A 20,381-nucleotide genomic window follows, 5' to 3' on the forward strand; every position below is an offset into this window, starting at 1 on the left:
AGGTGGGGGTTGAGAGTTAAAATTGTCACATATTATTTATGTTTTATATAAATAAAGTAAAAGAGGTGGGGGTTGAGAGTTAAAATTGTCACATATTATTTATGTTTTATATTTGTTTGTTTTTCCTGAACAAGTAGAAGGATTGTCATTTACCAAGATGGGGAAGTCTGTGGAAATCATGGATTAGAAGAGAATATCAAGAAATTAGCCTTTAGATATTTTGAATTTAAGGTGCTAATTAGATATCCAAAAGGTGAATAGTCAGGTAGGCAATGGAATATATGAGTTGGAAGATCAGTAAGGAGTCTAAGCTTGCGATAATAATTTTGAAGTCAGACCATATAAATGATATTGCAAGATAAGTTTGTATAAAATTGTGTAGGGAATGGATTATATGCAGAAGAGAAAAAGTCCAAGGACTGAACAATGAGGTATTTGATTTTTAGCAGTTGTGGAGATGAGGAGAAAACCAGGAAGACTGAAAAAGTAGGGAGATAATAAAAAAAGCTGAGGCAATAGTGTCCCAATCTAAGTGATAAAAGATTTTTCAAAAGGTAAGACTAATTGGCTAAATGGTGCTGAGAATTCAAAGAACATGAAGATTTAGAACTGATTATTGGATTTTGCAAAGTAGAGATGATTGGTGACCCTAAGTATTGTGTTAATTGGAATGGGTTCCAAAATATTCAGGAATAAAAAGTCATAAAATTAAGGTATTACAAAGGAGACTTAGATTAACTATCTTTAGGCTTTGAGAGAACTAATCCTGTCAATGGTGAAAACTTTTATAGAAAAAGTGATACATTAAGCTTTGGAATGCAGCATAAACTAAACTAAACTATATCTTTGAAATTAAGAGCTCAATTTATCCATTTCAAACTTTGATTTATTCCTTTTATCAAAATCCAGAAATAGTGAACTTAATAAAACTTTTGAAAGCAGTGTAAATAAGTTTATTTCATGTAAATCAATTGATATATTTCATAGGAATTTAAAACATTTAGCATAACATTTATTTTGAAAAGTGTTCATATATGTGGATCTGTTTTATATATAATTTTTTTCTTCTATTGGTTTATTTAGGATATGTGCCACGACAAAAAAAAAAAGCTAAAAAGAGTCCTAAAAATATTATAGCTCTGTTATAAGTCTTGAAATGTGGTACAACAGATCCTTGATTTTATTCAAAATTTGTTCAAGATTGTTTTGGCTATTCTTGATATATATATTGTTGATTTCTACAAAAGAATAAAAGGGATTTTTATTGGATTTAAATGGATTAATAGATCAATTTGAAGCATTGACATCTTTCCAGAATTATCTTCTAATCTATCCATATGGCATATCCATAAAGTCCTGCTTAATTTCTCATTTAATGTCTTCTAGATTTCTTTATAGAAGTCTTGTATATTTGGATTCTTCCTGGGTATTTAGCCACTTTTGACACTATTGTAAATGATATAATTAAATTTTATCTTTAGTTATTATACATAAAATGTATACATTTTATATATAACAATTTCATTTTCTAATTATTATACACAAAAATGCAGGCAAATTTTTACATTGATCTTGTTCTGAATATTATATATTCTGTTTATCTGTTTATATTGTTGGATTTTATATATGAAAATATAAGACAGTTTTATTTCTTTCTTTGAAAGATTATTTCCATATTTTATTTCTTTCCTTGCCTTATTGCACTGACTAGGATTTCTAGATGGAGAAGGCAATGGCACCCCACTCCAGTACTCTTGCCTGGAAAATCCCATGGATGGAGGAGCCTGGTGGGCTGTAGTCCATGGGGTCACTAAGAGCCGAACATGACTGAGCGACTTCACTTTCACTTTTCACTTTCATGCATTGGAGAAGGAAATGGCAACCCACTCCAGTGTTCTTGCCTGGAGAATCCCAGGGACGGGGGAGCCTGGTGGGCAGCCACCTATGGGGTCGCACAGAGTTGGACACGACTGAAGCGACTTAGCAGCAGCAGCAGCAGCAGCAGCAGGATTTCTAGAACAATGTTGAATGGAAATTGCAGTGATGAAAATTCTTGCCTCATTAGCAGTTTTGGAATGAAAGCTTTTGATGTTTTCTGATGTGCACAATGTCTACAACAAAATGTTGCAGGTCTTTCTTAGAAAGAAAAATCAATTTTTATCTGTAAAGTAAAAATTAAAAATAAACAAATAAACAAACAAATAAATAAAAAGAAAGTTCCCCTAAACTCCTGCTTCATAAAGAACTTTTGTTATGAATGGATATTGAAATTTATCAAAACACTTTTTCCTTCATGTACCAAGGTGATCATATTTTCCCCCTTTGTTTAGTTATTTGATTCTCAAATGGCAAATCTGGCTTGGGTTCTTATCAGGGTAGTTTTTGTAACATTTTCTTTAGAGTTTCTACATCTATGTTTATGAATGGATTTGGTTTGTAATTTTTCCCTTATTGCATAGAAAAGAGCAAGGAAGATGAAGGACTATTGGAAAGAATGATTAAAATGATGGACTATGAAATATAATCTATATAGTGATTTTTGTTTTATACACTTGATATTCTTTTAGAATTACTCAAAAAGTAAAGAAGTAAATAATTCAATAGATTTTTGGAGAGTAATAAATGTAAAATTTTCTATGTAAAGTATTAATTTACTAATCAGCCAGATTGTTCATTTTACAGTTTTGTTTTGGTCTTCCAACACATGACTTAACTACAAATGCTAGTGAAATATTAATCTTTGATCACTAATATTGAGTCACACGATACTTTTCTCATGAAGAAGATGTAAGATTCTAATTATTTGCAATTAAAATCTAATTCAGAATTGCAACGTTCAAAAACAGCTCTGTTTAAAGACATCAAGACATGAGATTGTCTACTTTCACAATGAGTACAAATGTTGGGGAAAATTGCACAAGGATGGCCAGGTTCTTGGCTGGTCCCAGCTGGTGTTCCACTCTTTGTGAGGATCATTACTGGCAGAGTGAGAGCTGGGCCAGTGGTCAGGTCAGCGACAGACATCTGTTTCATGTGGAGAGCATCCAGTTCTCTGGACCTCCCCCAAGGAGGCTTCTTCCTTGTGCTTTTCTTCCTTGGAAGAGAGCCAGAAAACTGAAGATAAAAACTCCCTTCCCACTCTGATCTGATCTGCAGTTTGCAACTTCTTTTGCCTAAATACAAATGTACCTAGATATAAAATAACTTCCTGGTGTACGATTGACAAAAATATTCTTTTAGAAAGTGGTAATTTGTTAAATTCTGAAGTGTAGCATAAGATAAACAGAATACCTGCTTACAAATAAGAATTTGACCTATTAGTGATTTCAGAGTTTGATTTTATTCCCCCACTTTTGTCAGCAACTAAAAGAACTGGACTTAATAAAAGCCTTTACAAAAGCAATGTGAATAAAAATTTAGTCTATGGGCTTCCCTGGTGGCTCAGAGGTTAAAGTGTCTTCCTGCAATGCGGGAGACATGGGTTTGATCCCTGGGTTGGGAAGATCCCCTGGAGAAGGAAATGGCAACCCACTCCAGTATTCTTGCCTGGAGAATCCCATGGACGAAGGAGCCTGGTGGGCTATAGTCCATGGGGTCGCAAAGAGTCAGACATGACTGAGTGACTTCACTCACTCAAAGATGTTAATTACTGTTAAGATATTGCATGAAATTTTAATTTTTAACATTTTATGTTCATTTAATGACTGTCTTTTAATTAGATCTCTAAGTTTTTCACTGTTATATTTACTTTGGGAAATACCTTTAATATTTCTTTTTTAAAAAAAAATTTTAAGCAAATATTAAAGTTTCAAAGAATATTTCATATAAGAAGTCTATTTTCAGCCAAAGCTGTTTCAGGAATTTTAAGAGTCAGGAAGAGTGTGTGTGTGTGTATATATATATATACACACACACACACACTATATATATATATATATATATAGTTTAAGAAATATATATAGTTTAAGAAATATATATAAAGAAATAAATATAGTTTAAGAAATAAATTGTTTACGTTTAAGAAATAATATATATAGTTTAAGAAATAAATTGTAATGACTGCAGTAACATTGGAATAAAGAATAAGTTAAAGTATATCTTTGCATTACATTTTATATTTTTATGAGTTATAACTTTATTTTCCAAAAAATCTGAGACATAAATCATAGTTAATAACACTACAGGTAGTGTAAGATTTTAAAGAGTTACCTGGTAAAGTGTGGAAAAATAGTATATCAGTTCAGGGATAGAGAAAATAGGGTGTGTGTGCATGCTCAGTCATGTCCGACTCTTTGCAACCCTTGGACCATAGCCTACCAGGCTCCTCTGTCCCTGGGATTTTCTAAGTAAGAATACTGAAGTGGGTTGCCGTTTCCTCCTCCAGGGGATCTTCCCAGACCCAGGGATCAAACGGGCATCTCCTGCATTGAGGGCGGATTCTTTACTGCTGAGCCATCAGGGAAGACCCAAGTAGCATGTAATGCTTATAAATGCCTACTTAGAACTAACTTGGTACTTTGGGAGGTGTTTTAGGATGCTTAGTACTTAAAATTATCTCAAGGCAGTTCTGGAATGATTCCATATGAGGCAGATTGTCAGATAATATGGGGAAATGGAGCTCTAGGAGCAAGTTATGGAAAGTCTGGAAAGCAGAGGGAGTTATTTTATCTACTATTAAGTAATAGTAGGTGGCTATGGTTCAGGAGTGGCTTGCCATGAAAGCTCATCTGAAAATAGGAAGACAAGACTAATGAGGTAGAATTCTCAATTGGTGTCTATTTTAGTAGTGTTATGATATGTTCTAATTTCAGCAGTCATGCACTCTTGCAAAATAAGCTCACTACATATCAATGAGATATGTAGTGTTCAGCATGAATTCTGAATAACTGACTTTTCTTTAAAGAATGAATGTCACATTTCATTTACATGTTTAGTTGCTAAGGGTATAAATTTAACTCATTGATAAAATTTTCAGCATCTTTTCAAGCAGTTGTTATTATCAATATACAATATAACATTGTTATATCAATATATGTAATTGTACATTCAAATTCTTCTTACATTTGTATCATTTGGTTACTTTGTCTTAGTCTCACTTTTTTTAGGATTTCTGAAAAGAGATGGGATTTTAAGACCTGAAAAGGCACTTCCTAAAACGCGAAGGGCAGTGCAAGTGTTCCTATTCTATGGAGGTTGGAGTGCCAAAAGCTGATAGGAGACAATGGCTGTGTATTCTTCTCCATTTAAAAAATCTTAAAGGTTTTGAATTTATGAATGAATGTATGTTTGTTTTTAACTCTTGATTTATGCAAGAATCCTTGATTCAGCTTATTAGAGAAATTGTCTTGTACATCTTCAGAGCTAGCCCCAAAGGTTGACTTTTCAGAATGTGGAAGAAAGGATATTTACTCTGTAATATTTACCAGTGTGCCCTTTGTCCTGTCAGAACACATAGCAGAAGGAACTAGAATTTCTTGCTATATGTAGGATTAATGGGAGTAATTTGGGGGTTTCCAGTGCCCCCTTTTTTTTTCTCCCTGAGGGCCACTAAAGTAAAAAGTAAAGTAAAAGATAGAGCTAAACCCCTTTATATCAGAATTTTAGCTCAACTCTATGGTTCTGTAATGCAAAGAAGACAAGACCCCATATTTTCTTGTATATGACTAACTCCTCTTTTAATTTTGTAGGAGGCAGGATTTTCCATTATAACACTAATTACTAAATTCTTAACATTCTGCATGTATTACCCACACATGACCTTTAAAAGGGTCATGTGATGTGGAATTCAGATGTAATAATTGATATTGAGAAAATATGAATTCATCTCTTTGTTATGCACTTATTTTTGGTGGCTGTTGAAATTTTATGTAACTTGTGTCACATGTCTCTGTTTTAAAAAGTACACCATAATAGTAGCTGATTCAGGGATGTAATGAGGACTAATGATGTAATAATGCTTTTATATTTCATGTTTCAGCTGGCCACAGGCAAGTCCATGATGTTCTGCACATTTATCACTAATAGATGGGGTTCTAATTATTAACTTGTGAGCCTCTTTGAAATAAAGAATTATAAAGTATTTTATGAGCAAATTCTTTAACAGTGGTTGATATTTCTAATATTGACAAATCAGAGAACTATAGATTTTTATGAATTTTTATGTTATGGAATACTACTGTTTTAAAAAATATGTTCTAAAATTATATTTACAAGCTATGTTAGCAGGTACAGTTTACTTGACCCTCCTGTTCCTCGCTTTCTTCAAATAAAGATAATCAAAATACCCACTTTATAAAGTTGTTAAAAATGAGATAATTTACAAGTACCTGATACATAGTTAGCATTCATTGAATATTATGTTTGCCATTATTGTTGCTAGTAGTATTAAGAAGAAAACTCAATAAGATTGCAATATAGGACATATACTAGATCCAGAAGGCCATTTAAATCATGAGAAAATATAATTTAGATTTCACAGTATATATGATATGGTCGTCCTTTATTTCAAGGCACACTCAGTTCTTTGAGCTGAGAGTCCTATTGGGTATTTAACAAGTAGTTTGAAATAGTGAAAGTCTAGAATGAGCTTCATGTGATTTCATGCTTGTTTTTAAAATGGATGATTACGTGCTGTTGGAGAATGTAAAATTTGTTTACTCATCTGGTTAAATACAGAAGCAGGAGTATCAATTCCAGCCTCAGCCCAGAGACCAGAATGAATGTTGTACTTGATATGTTTTTTTTTTTAAATTCAGGTATAATTGCCTTACAATATTGTGTTAGTTTCTGCTGTACAATAAAGTGAATCAGCTTTATGCATATATTTATGCCCTCCCTCTTGAACCTTCTTCCCACCCACTTCCTTAGGTCATCAGAGAGTGCCAGGCTGACCTCCCTGTGCTATACACCACAAGTTCTCACTAGTTATCTGATTTACATACGTTTTGACAGAAATCACAGCAAGACTCTTTTTGACCCACCTCCTAGAGTAAGAAACATAAAAACAAAAATAAACAAATGGGATCTAATTAAACTTAAAAACTTTTTTACAGCAAAGGAAACCATAAACAAGACAAAAAGACAACAGTCAGAATGGGAGAAATCATTTGCATACAAAGCAGCTGACAACTGATTGGATTACCCCTGCTCTGCCCTGTTCATCTGATAAATGTATTGTCTTGTTCCTCATTATATTCCTTTCTTCCATCTCCCTCCTTCTATCTTCCTGTTTTCTATCTCACTTCCAAATTTATCATCCTCACTTTCTTCATCCTTCTCCTTTTCCTTTCTTTCCATGAACATTTATTAAGCATATCCAAAGGGCAGAACATATTGCCCAGCAGTGTTTTCAGGCCTTGACAGAGTGTACTGCTTGATGGTAGTGGGGATGACTATGTTTAGTGGTGGGCTGATGGGGAGGGGCTTGGGACTTAATCTTATCAGCAATGAAGATCCATTGTAATTTCTTGAATAAGGATGAGATGAAAAGGATAGTCCTAAAAATGAATCATTTTGGATACAAATGAAGGGTGAATGGGAGGGAGAAGAGACTGATGATGTTAGTGGGATCATTCAAGAGATAGTTTGTGTCTTATTTTGATTTAGTATTCAAGTGGGCCTTAAGAAGCATCACTTCGAACAAAGCTAGTGGACGTGATGGGAGTAGTTGAGCTATGTCAAATCCTAACAGTTGATGCTGTGAAAGTGCTGCACTCAATATGCCAGCAAATTTGGAAAACTCAGCAGTGGCCACAAGACTGGAAAAGGTCAGTTTTCATTCTAATCTCAAAGAAAGGCAATGCCAAAGAATGCTCAAACTACCACACCGTTGCACTCATCTCACACGCTAGTGATGAGCTTCCCTGATGGCTCAGATGGTAAAGCATCTGCCTGCAATACAGGAGACCTGGGTTTGATCCCTGGGTTGGGAAGATCTCCTGGAGAAGGAAATGGCAACTCACTCCAGTATTTCTGCTGGAGAATCCCAGGGACGGAGGAGCCTGGTAGGCTACAGTCCATGGGGTGGCAAAGAGTCGGACATGACTGAGCGACTTCATTTCACTTCACACGCTAGCAAAGTAATGTTCAAAATTCTCCAAGCCAGGCTTTAACAGTACGTGAACCATGAACTTCCAGATGTTTAAGCTGGATTTAGAAAAGGTAGAAGAATCAGAGATCAAATTGCCAGCATCCATTGGATCATCAAAAAAGCAAGAGAGTTCCAGAAAAACACTTTTGCTTTACTGACAATGCCAAAGCCCTTGACTGTGTGAATCACAGCAAACTGTGAAAAATTCTTCAAGAGATGGGAATACCAGACCACCACACCTGCCTCCTGAGGTACGTCAAGGTTATATATTGTCACCCTGCTTATTTAACTTATATACAGAGTACATCATGCAAAATGCCAGGCTGGATGAAGCACAAGCTGGAATCAAGATTGCTGGGAGAAATATCAGTAACCTCAGATATGCAGATGATACCACCCTTATGGCAGAAAGTGAAGAACTAAAAAGCCTCTTGATGAAAGTGAAAGAGGAGAGTGAAACAATTGGCTTAAAACTCAACATTCAGAAAACTAAGATCATGGCATCTGGTATCATCACTTCATGGCGAATAGATGGGGAAGCAATGGAAACAGTGAGAGACTTTATTTTTGGGGCTCCAAAATCACTGCAGATGGTGACTGCAGACATGAAATTAAAAGATGCTTGCTACTTGGCAGAAAAGTTATGACCAACCAAGACAGCATATTAAAAAGCAGAGACATTGCTTTACCAACAAAGGTCCATCTAGTCAAGGTTATGGTTTTTCCAGTAGTCATGTATGGATGTGAGAGTTGGACTATGAAGAAAGCTGAGCGCCGAAGAATTGATGTTTTTGAGCTGTGGTGTTGGAGAAGACTCTTGAGAGTCCCTTGGACTGCAAGGAGATCCAACCAGTCCATCCTAAAGGAAACCAATCATTGAATATTCATTGGAAGGGCCGATGTTGAAGCTGAAACTCCAATACTTTGGCCTCCTGATGTGAAGAACTGACTCATTTGAAAAGACCCTGATGCTGGGAAGATTGAAGGCAGAAGGAGAAAGGAATGACAAAGGATGAGATGGTTGGATGCAATCATTGACTCAATGGATGTGACTTTGAGTAAACTCCGGGAGTTGGTGATGGGCAGGGAGCCCTGGGGTGTTGCAGTCCATGGTGTTGCAAAGACTGAGCGACTGAACTGAACTGATTCCAACAATGTTACTCTTAAGTGAGAAAGCTCTGAATGAGTTTAGAGGCAATAATATTATTGACAACAGGAGCAATACAAGGAAAAATGTGAAGAAGTGGCAAAACTTGGTGATCAGATACAAAGGGTGAAGGAAAGATAGGAAGAGCCCAATTGTGGTATACAGTTTAGTTTCAGTATGGTATTTGGAAGTTATTGCCCACATTGATAGAAAAAGGGAAACTCAGGATGGGAAAAGAAAATTAACTCATTTTTATATGCTTTGAATATGAGGTGTCAGTAGAACATTCAAGTCAAATTATGGATAATTTCATTATTGTTTGACAAACTTTTTAGTAGTTTATATTTGCATAGATTATTTAATCACCTTGCATTCTAGAATACTGTATGCTGTTGTAAGAGTTATTTTTGCTTTTGTAATTTTAAGTATTTTATGTTCTAGTAAGCAGATTATCATGTTGCATGATGTTTAAGAGGTAGTGCTTTGGTCTAAATTAGTTTTGGGTCATAATACACTTGTTATTAATAAAGGACAAGACATTGCTTAAACATTTGAGTTAATGGAGCATTGCATAGAAATGGTGTAATTGAATTGGCAGAGAGCTTTGCATAGTGCTCATTTATTTAGGGTATTTGGAAAGGTCATTTTTTTGATCATTTATTATAGTACTTAAGCATAAATATCAGAAAAAGGTAATGAGATAAAATGTTTAGCCTGTAAGATAGTTACAGATGCTATTTTCAAAAATAATACTGTAATTCAGAAACCAGTAAACAAATTCATTGTCATGATTTAAAGGAGACTGAGATATTAATGAAAGAATTTAGTAGTTGTCTAGTCACACCTCTCCTTATGACCAGTGCTAAAAGTCTGAGGTATATACTTCCATGTATTTTTGGCTCATCATATAAGTTTTTATGAATCTGGATATTTTTTGAAAGTTTGTTTTCACAAAAATAAGATCATACTATCATTCATATTATTTTGCCACTTACACTTTTTACCTAAAAATGCATCATGAACATCCTTCCTTATGAAAACACATAGACCTCATTCACTTTTTTTTCCATATCTGCGTAACATTCCATTGTTGAATTATTCCTTTGTTGAGGATTGTTTGTTTAAAAAGTTTTAAATGTGACCTCTTGGTTATTTTAGTTATCAAAGCCATTTGTCTTTGCAAAATTAGATTTGCAGAATCAAAACATTAGCAAAAAAACTTTCTAATATTCAGCGTTTCTTTCCTAATATTTAGCATTTCTAAAACTACTGTATGATAGCAATCAGAACTGTCCTATTATTTTAATAGTAGTTGGTTTTGTAAATTACTGTTTGTTAAGAACTTGTTGATAATAATAATGAAAGTCATGAATATATAAACCCATATGAAATACAGCATTTGGACAGCAGCCCATATATGGCCACACAATTTTGCTTGCATCCCCCCTCCCATTTAGTCCACCTACCTCCCCCCACCCGATCATTCTAAATGTCATGCATGGCACCTCCCTGCTTTTTCTGTAATGTGACTGCATCCATACGTATTTCTTAAATCTTTATTTTGTTTTTTAAGCTACATAAAAATGTGTCAGATTTAATTTTTTTCATTTTTGTCACTTGTAATTAACAAAATTCACTCATATTGTTGTGTGTTAAAGCATGAAATCAGATTTCTTCCAAATAATTCAAATATTTTACAAAGTCTGCACAATATTCTTATCATTCTTTCATTGTCTATAGAGATCAAACTCGTGATATCTGTTTTGGTGAAAGTGTGTTTGTTGTTAAATTACAGTTTTCTTTTTTTCCTTTAACTTTCATTGTCAAGCAATATGTTTTAGTGGTTAAAATCACCAATTTTGGAGCCCGATATGTAGGATTTCAATCTCAGATGTGCTACTTATTACTTAAATATGGCTGTATTTTACTAATACAATTCTATAAAGCTTTTGCTTTCTGATAGACAAATTTAAACTACCTTTATTTGTATATGAACCAGTTACTTTTTTTTTCCTGGTTTTAGAAATGAACCAGTTATTTGTTTTCATTTTCAGCTCAGTCAGTTCAGTTGTTCAGTCCTGTCCAACTTTGCAACCCCATGGACTGCAGCACACCAGACCTCCCTGTTCATCACCAGCTCCCAGAGTTCACTCAAACTCATGTCCATTGAGTCGGTGATGCCATCCAACCATCTCATCCTTTGTCGTCCCCTTCTCCTCCTGCTTTTAATCTTTCCCAGCATCAGGGTCTTTTCAAATGAGTTAGCTCCTCACATCAGGTGGCCAAAGTATTGGAGTTTCAGCTTCAACATCCAGTCCTTCCAGTGAACACTCAGGACTGATCTCCTTTAGGATGGACTGGTTGGGTCTCCTTGCAGTCCAAGGGACTCTCAAAAGTTTTCTCCAACACCACAGTTCAAAAGCATCAATTCTTCAGTGCTCAGCTTTCTTTATAGTCCAACTCTCACATCCACACATGACCACTGGAGAAACCATAGCTTTGACTAGACGGACCTTTGCTGGCAAAGTAACGTCTCTGCTTTTTAATATGCTGTCTTGGTTGGTCATAACTTTCCTTCCAAGGAGTAAGTGCCTTTTAATTTCATGTCTGCAGTCACCATCTGTAGTGATTTTGGAGCCCAAAAATATAAAGTCTGTCACTATTTCCACTGTTTCCCCATCTATTTGCCATGGATTGATGGGACTGGATGCCATGATCTTAGTTTTCTGAATGTTGAGTTTCAAGCCAACTTTTTCACTCTTCTCTTTCACTTTACCAAGAGGCTCTTTAGTTCTTCTTCACTTTCTGCCATAAGGGTGGTGTCATCTGCATATCTGAGATTATTGATATTTCTCCCAGCAATCTTGATTCCAGCTTGTGCTTCATCCAGATCAGTGTTTCTCGTGATGCACTCTGTGTATAAGTTAAATAAGCAGGCTGACAATATACAGTCTTGAAGTACTCCTTTCCTGATTTGGAATCAGTCTATTGTTCCATGTCCCGTTCTAGCTGTTGTTTCCTGACCCACATAAAAATATAATTAACTGTGTATGTTAATTCCTTAGTCTCTGTATATTGTGGATTACTCATCTATAAAGTAGAATTAATAATAGCACTTACTTTATATGCCACTATTAAATAAGTTGAGCTTCCCTAGTGGTTCAGTGGTAAAGAACCTGCCTGCCAGTATAAGAGATGTGGTTTCCACTCATGAGTCAGGAAGATCCCCTGGGAAAGGGAATGGCAACCCACTGCAGTCTTTTTGTGTGGCAGATCCCATGAACAGAGGAGCCTGGTAGACTACAGTCCATGGGGTTACAAAAGAGTGGGATATGACTTAGTGATTAAACAAAAATTAGATGAGTTAATATAAATAAATTTGTTAGAAATGAAAAGTTGACCCATAAACAAGGAAGGAGTTTGAGGTGCTGACTCCCCTATTCAGGGTAAAGTCTGCATGTCCCTTTACAGCTGGCTCTCCATATCTGTGGTTCTGTGTCTTCAGATCTGCAGATCATAGTACATATTTATTGAAAAAATCCATGTATAAGTCAACCCACACAGTTCAAACCCATGCTGTTCATGGATTATCTCCACTTGATTTATAATAGACAATATACATTGTGTTATTTGTATTTCATATTAATTTTATTCAGTTTCTTTTTTTTTTTCTATTTCCTTACTTTTGCTGATTTTTGTATTCTTAAGTCATCCCACAACACTTTGAATTTAGAATTTGTACTAAGTATCTTTTTCCTTGGTAATGTGCTTATTTTAACAGCAGTATATATGCATACCTATACTTACTGATTTTAAAGGAATGTAGTAATTGTATCCTTTTTGCACTAAGCTGTGTCACATATCCCAATTCCTTCTTAGCCCACTGAAATTTTACAAAGTGAATATTCCGCTTTTCACTGTCTCCAGCAGTATATGAGAGGTTCAGGAGCCCCACATTATATTACCGTGCCTAGTTATTCTCAATATTTTGCATTGTAGCCATTTGGGAAGATATATAGTTAAATTTCATTGTGTTTTAATGTGGATTTCCCAGATGATTGGTAATTTTTGGTACTGTTTCCTGTGTTTATGCCTTGGAATTTTGCCTTTTGTGAGGTATTCAAGTCTCCCTTATTTTTATTATTATCTCATTTCTTATTTGCAGTGGTTAATGATACAATCTGTATATAAGTCCTTTGTTTATATTTATTCCAGATATCTCTTCCTTTTCCCATAATAATGTTGTTTGTGAACACAGTTCAAAGTCTTGGTTTACTCGAATAGTCTTTTTGGTTAGTATTTTTTGTGTCCTAAAGTCCTTTTTCAAACAAAAACCAAGGTCATGAATATATTCTGATATATCATCATTTAAAAGACAGATGAAACATATTTGAGATCTTTCCCTTTTTTTAAATTCTTAGAAAAGTTTTGAGAAATAGTGCTATTTCTTCTTTACTTAGTCATGTTTGCTGGTGAAGCCCTTTGAGACTGGGTTTTTGGGGAAGAATTGATTAGAGTTCAATTTTTTTAAGTTACGTGGCTGTTAGACTTTCTAATTCTTCACAGGTCAGTTTTGATAGGTTATGTTTTTTTCAGAAATGTTCTAGAAAACATTTCTTAATTTGTTTGTATCAAGTTGTTTATAGTATCTTCTTAATGTTTATTTTTCCCTTTTTAAAACAATTACTCCAGAATTGAATTTTAAATTTGAATTTGTATATTTTTTTGTTCTAAAGATTCTTTTTTTTTCTGTGTATATTGTTTATCCAATGTTTTCATTCCAGTTTGGAATTCTTCTTTCTTTCCTTCATTGTTTCAGCCTACACAGAGTCACCTATTCTAACTTACTGTCAATCTGACTCCTTCAAGCCACAGTACTTCCTCAATTGTGTTCTTGTTTAGCTTACTATTAACCAGTGAGATGTTTAATTTTGTAGCACCCAGGCTGGACAGAACTTTGGGGGCTATCTCAGGTGGAGATATTGACAAGCCCTGGTAACCAACCATTCAGTTTTGTTTCTATGATTTTTGAGTGTTTTAGATAGCTAATAAGTAGAATCAAGTAGTATTTATACTTTTGTGGCTGGCTCATTTCTAGTTATCATACTATCCTCAAGATTTATCCATATCAGAAAATGTAATAATTTCCTTTTTTAAAGATGAATAACCCATTTTCTATATATACTGCGTTTCATTTGTCTATTTATCAATCAATAGGTATTTGAGTTGCTTCTACCTTTCGGTTATTGTAAATAATGCTGCAGTGAACATGAGTGGGATAATATTACTTCAAGACCCTGCTTTTAATTCTTTTGGATATATACTGAGATGTAGAATTGCTGGATCATTTGGTAGTTCTGTATATAAATTTTTGAGGTACTTTTATACTATTTCCCATAGCGGTTGCACCCTGTTTTATAATCCTACCATCAGTTCATGAAGATTCCAGTTTCTCCACATCCTCATCAACACTTATTATTTTCTGTTCTTTTTAATACTAGCCATCCTCGTGGGTTTGAAATGATATCTCATTATAGTTTTGATTTGCATATCTCTAATGATAAGTAACATTGACCATCTTTTTATATGCGGTTGTCCATTTTTTATCTTTGGTAAAATGTCTATTCACTATTTAAAAAATGGTCTATTCCTTTCCCCATTTAAAAAATCAGGTTATTTTTATTGAGTCATGCAAGTGAAAGCCGCTTACTTGTGTCTGACTCTTTGCGACCCCATGGACTATATAGTCCATGGAATTCTCTGGCCAGAATACTGGAATGGGTAGCCATTTCTTTCTCCAGGGGATCTTCCCAAGCTAGGGATCGAACCCAGGTCTCCTGCAATTGCTGGTGGATTTTTACCAGCTGAATCACAAGGGAAGCCCAAGAATTCTGGAGTGGGTAGCCTATCCCTTCTCCACGGGATCTTCCCAACCCAGGAATCAAACAGGTCTCCTGCAGTAGAGGTGGATTCTTTACCAATTGAGCTATTAGAGAAGCCCTTATTGAGTTATAAGAATATATATATATATATACTTGTATATGTGTAGTGGGAGAGGGCAATGGCACCCCACTTCAGTACTTTTGCCTGGAAAATCCCATGGATGGAGGAGCCTGGTCGGCTGCAGTCTGTGGGCTCGCTAAGAGTCAGACATGACTGAGCGACTTCGCTTTCACTTTTCACTTTCATGCATTGGAGAAGGAAATGGCAACCCACTCCAGTGTTCTTGCCTGGAGAATCCCAGGGATGGGGGAGCCTGGTGGACTGCCGTCTATGGGGTCGCACAGAGTCAGACATGAATGAAGTGACTTAGCAGCAGTGGGTATTACCTCCGTAGCTCCTCATCAGATATGATTTGCATGTATTTTTTCCCATTGCATTTTTACTCTTTTGATTGTGTTCTTTAATGCACATACATGTTAAAGTTTGCAGTCACATTTGTCTGTTTTTTTGCATTTATTGCTTGAGCTTTGGTGTCATATCGAAATAATCACTGTCAAACCCACTGTCATGGAGCTTTTCCTCTGTTTTCTTTTAGGATTTTCAAAGTTGTTTTAGATATTAATCCATTTTGAGTTAACTTTTATATATGATGTAAGATGAAGTCCAATTTCACTCTTTTGCAGGGACATGTCTAGTTGTTCCAACACCATTTGTTGAAGAACCTATTCATTCTTCATGGACTGTCCGTAGCAAATTTGTCAAACATCATTTGACCATATACGTAAAGGTTTCTTTCTTGGTTCTTTATTCCATTCGTATTTATGCAGGTCATGCTATGGACATTCTTAGTGTTTTCTGGACATATGTTTTCCTTCTTTTAGGTATCAGGATTGTAATTGCAGGACTTCCCTGGTGGCTCAGACGGTAATGCATCTGTCTGCAATGCAGGAGACCCGGATTCAATCCCTGGGTCAGGAAGATCCCCTGGAGAAGGAAATGGCAACCCACTCCAGTACTCTTGCCTGGAAAATCCCATGGATGGAGGAGCCTCGTAGGCAACAGTCCATGGGGTTGCAAAGAGTTGGACATGACTGAGTGACTTCACATGAGGATAGGTACATGTGTAATTAAAAAATTGCCAGATAGTATTCTAAAGTGGCTGAGACAATACTTGGTATTATCAGTCTTTTAAGTTTTAGCCATTTTGTTAAGGTAGAGTCACTTTTTAAAACTTTTGATTGAATTGTTATTTAAGGACTAATTTGAGATAGCTTTAAGTCCTTTGATATGTGTTCATTTTTTTTTATTCTTCCCACTAGAGTGTAAACTTTATTAGATGCTATTTTCTGCTTAATTTCTTATGTTTGCTGACATTGAGCAGTTACTCAATGAAAGTTTATTTTGAATGAATGAAATGAGTGAACAAATAATCAAAACATGAATATTTATCTTTTTTCCTGATAACACTGGGATTTGTATATATCAGATATATCTAGGATCTTTTCCAGGGTCAAATAATTAGTCATGGATATTTTGGTGGGTGGGCTTCCCAGGTGGCACCAGTGGTAAAGAGCGTGCCTGCCAATGCAGCAGACGTAAGTGATGCAGTTTCAGTCCCTGGTTGGGAAGATCCCCTGGAGAAGGGCATGGCAGTCCACTACAGAATTCTTGCCTGGAGCATCCCATGGACAAAGGAGCCTTGCAGACACGACTGTAGCAACTTAGCACAGCACAGCACATTTTGGTGGTTGACTCACCTTTAGGAAAAATATGGCAGGACAAAATGTTAGGAATCTATATTCAGTTTTTCAGATGCCTATAGTCTCCCACTGAGCTATATTTTAAAACTTAACAGCGTAGTAATATTAAAAGGCAGGATAGTTTTAGAAATTAGGAAAAGCAGTTCGTCTGTAGAAACATTGTTCAAGGACTTCAGTTTCATTTTTTACAACCATAGAGTTGCTACTAATTTTAAGGGAAATGAATTATTTTTGTAATACAGGTTTATATTCTGTCTAATCCTTGAGCTTCCCTGGTGGCTCAGATGGTAAAGCGTCTGCCTGCAATGTGGGAGACCCGGGTTCAATCCCTGGGTTGGGAAGATGCCCTGGAGAAGGAAATGGCAACCCATTTCAGTACTCTTGCCTGGAAAATTCCATGGACTGAGGAGCCTGGTAGACTACAGTCCATGGGGTCACAAAGAGTCGGACATGGCTGAGCGACTTCACAATCCTTGTAATACAACTAAATCTTGATTGTTGTAGTATTGATGATTTGACTTATGAACTATCCAGGACCTTTTATTTCTTCTTAACTGTTTGCTTTGATCCACTTTCCTGTTCTAAATACTTTCACCAAACAATTATCAGAAAAATTAGCAGAGAAAAATAAGAAAGAGAGTAGAGGAATAAATTGAAGGAGAAGGAAATAGAACAAACATTCAAGCTGCCGATGAAATTTTTTCCATTAGCACAAGTAATCATGAATTTAGAATTAACTTTTATAGAAGGACTTAAAGTGATTGCCATAATAATCCCTAATGTTTTAGCAGTTTTAATGCTGTATTTATATATAAACAAACATAATCAAAGTAATCAGATATTTTATATAATCAAGTATTACAAAATTTGCATCAACCTTTGAATTTCTGGGTTTGAAAAGCCATCTATTGCTATATGGATTTGGTGCTCTTTTGATGTTGCATAACAAAAAAATATATTTGTTTTCTCTACTTTATGAAGCTTTATCCTATAAAATATAATTTCTCTGCAATGAGATTAGATGTAGTCAGTGGCTTGAGGACTCAATTTACCTACTGAAAAAAGCCTAAGTTCTTCTTGATTTGTTTTTATCTTCTCTCCAGTGGTTAATACACATTTTGAATAGTCATGGCTGTTAAAGTAAGACTTATATACGGTTTTGTTAGTGCAATATATGAAAATGTGGACATTATATTACTATGAACAATAGTAATGCTTATGATAATGTGGTGTAAGACTTTAAAATAAATTTTTGTCCTTATATTTCATATTGGAAGCAGTTGTAAAAGTATTAAATATTTTTGGCCCTTCTATTCTGTGCAGTATTTTGAGTCACATCCAATTTAATGACTCTATATTATTATATTCTTCCCCCACCAGAAAGTGAAATAAAGAAAACTACTCTACCCTTTCATAACTACAGCAACATGAATGAAAATCTCAATATAAAGGAAGAAAGAGTTTTCGGATACACTTCAAAAAATATATCTTTGGAAGATGAAAGAAGTCAATTGCATTCCAGGAAAAAACGTTTTTTATCATATCCAAGATACGTGGAAGTTATGGTTACAGCTGACTCTAAAATGGTTCATCATCATGGACAGAACTTGCAGCACTATGTACTAACTCTGATGTCAATTGTAAGTAAACTTAACAGGTCCTTTGTATTTTCTAAAATGTTTTACATAATATTTTTTAACATTTAATTAAAAATTTCCCCAAACTTTAGATGTAAGCAAGTTGTTTACATTTAAGCCAAAATATATGAATGAAATTTAAATATATAGATGTATATAGCAAGTGTTCCATTCTGTTACTTGGACAATTTTTTTAAAAATCTAAAAACCTTTTAAACAAACCGCTTACAGAAAGTGCTTCAATCTTGACTTCATCACGTGAATAACTTCTGCCCCCTAGTGACAGAATTGATCTTTTGCCCTTTGAATCTGAATTTTTAATAGTTTCTGTATAGAAGGAGGGAATACTAATTTTACTACTATTGCATTCACCAAATCAAATTGGGACACATATTTTAAGTTATAAAGGTACTTATGGTAATAAAAGGAGCTCTATTATTAATAGAGCTGCTTTAACAAACTTAGGATGTAAGACGAATCTTAAGATCATGGCCTTCGATCCCATCACTTCATGGCAAATAGTAGGGGAATAGACACAGTGGCATATTTTATTTTCTTGAACTCCAAAATCATTGGATGGTGACTGCAGCCTTGAAATTAAAAGACATTTGCTCCTTGGAAGAAAAGCTATGAGAGACCCAGACTAAAAAAAAGCAGAGACTTTTTAATCTTTTTATCACTTTGCTAACAAAAGTCCATTAAGTCATAGCTATGGTTTTTCAGTAGTCAAGTATGGATGTGAGAGTTGGACTGTAAAGTATGAGTGCTGAAGAACTGATGCTTTCAAACTGTGGTGCTGGAGGAGATTCTTGAGAGTCCCTTGGATAGCAAGGAGCTCAAACCAGTCAACCCTAAAGGAAATTAACCTTGAATATTCATTAGAAGGATTGATGCTGAAGCTGAAGCTCCAACAATTTGGCCACCTGATATGAAGAGCCAACTTGTTGGAGAAGACTCTGATGCTGAGAAAGATTGAGGGCCAGAGGAAAAGAGGGTGACAGAGGATGAGATGGTTGGATGGCATCATGGACTCAACAGTCATGAGTTTGAGCAAACTCAGGGAGAGAGTGAAGGACAGGGAAGCCTGGTGTGCGCTAGTCCATGGGGTCGCAGAGTCAGACACAAGAGTCAGTCAGACAGAGTCAGTCAGTCACTTAGTGACTGAATAGCAACAACGAACAGTAAGATCACAGTAACTATAAGAACTTTTGATCTGATGTTAGCGTCTCTGTTGAGCAGTGGTGGTGGCATAGATTTCTGATGTTAGCGTCTCTGTTGAGCAGTGGTGGTGGCATAGATTTCTGATGTTAGCGTCTGTTGAGCAGTGGTGGTGGCATAGATTTCTGATGTTAGCGTCTCTGTTGAGCAGTGGTGGTGGCATAGATTTCTGATGTTAGCCTCTGTTGAGCAGTGGTGGTGGCATAGGTTTCTGATGTTAGCCTCTGTTGAGCAGTGGTGGCATATGAATAGATCTCTAGTGCTAGTGAAGAGCACCAGTTCTGTGTTAGTAGTAGTGCTCTATATACATAAGAGTACATAGGCACACATATATATACGTACGGGCTTCCCTGGTGGCTCGGATGGTGAAGAATCTGCCTCCAGTGCAGGAGACCCAGGTTTGATTTCTGGGTGGGAAAGATCCCTTGGAGAAGATCCCCTAGAAAAGGGAATGGCTACCCACTCCAGTATTCTTGCCTGGAGAATTCCATGGCCAAAGGAGCCTGGCGGGCTTCAGTCCATGGGGTCACACAGAGTCGGACACAACTGAGGGACTAACACACACACAAATATATACACACATGTAC

General features: G+C 35.7%; 1 protein-coding gene across 1 annotated transcript in view; it reads left to right on the forward strand.

The window, feature by feature from the left end:
* Positions 1-20,381, forward strand: part of LOC120861268 (A disintegrin and metalloproteinase with thrombospondin motifs 20-like) — a 204,904-nt gene that overhangs the window by 28,348 nt on the left and 156,175 nt on the right. The window contains exon 4 of the mRNA XM_040236892.1: positions 18,320-18,579. Coding sequence (XP_040092826.1) covers positions 18,320-18,579 — 260 coding nt within the window. The remainder of the gene's footprint in view (positions 1-18,319; positions 18,580-20,381) is intronic.

This window comes from Oryx dammah, unplaced genomic scaffold (genome assembly GCF_014754425.2).
Source record: "Oryx dammah isolate SB20612 unplaced genomic scaffold, SCBI_Odam_1.1 HiC_scaffold_11232, whole genome shotgun sequence".
In the NCBI taxonomy this organism is placed as follows: domain Eukaryota; kingdom Metazoa; phylum Chordata; class Mammalia; order Artiodactyla; family Bovidae; genus Oryx; species Oryx dammah.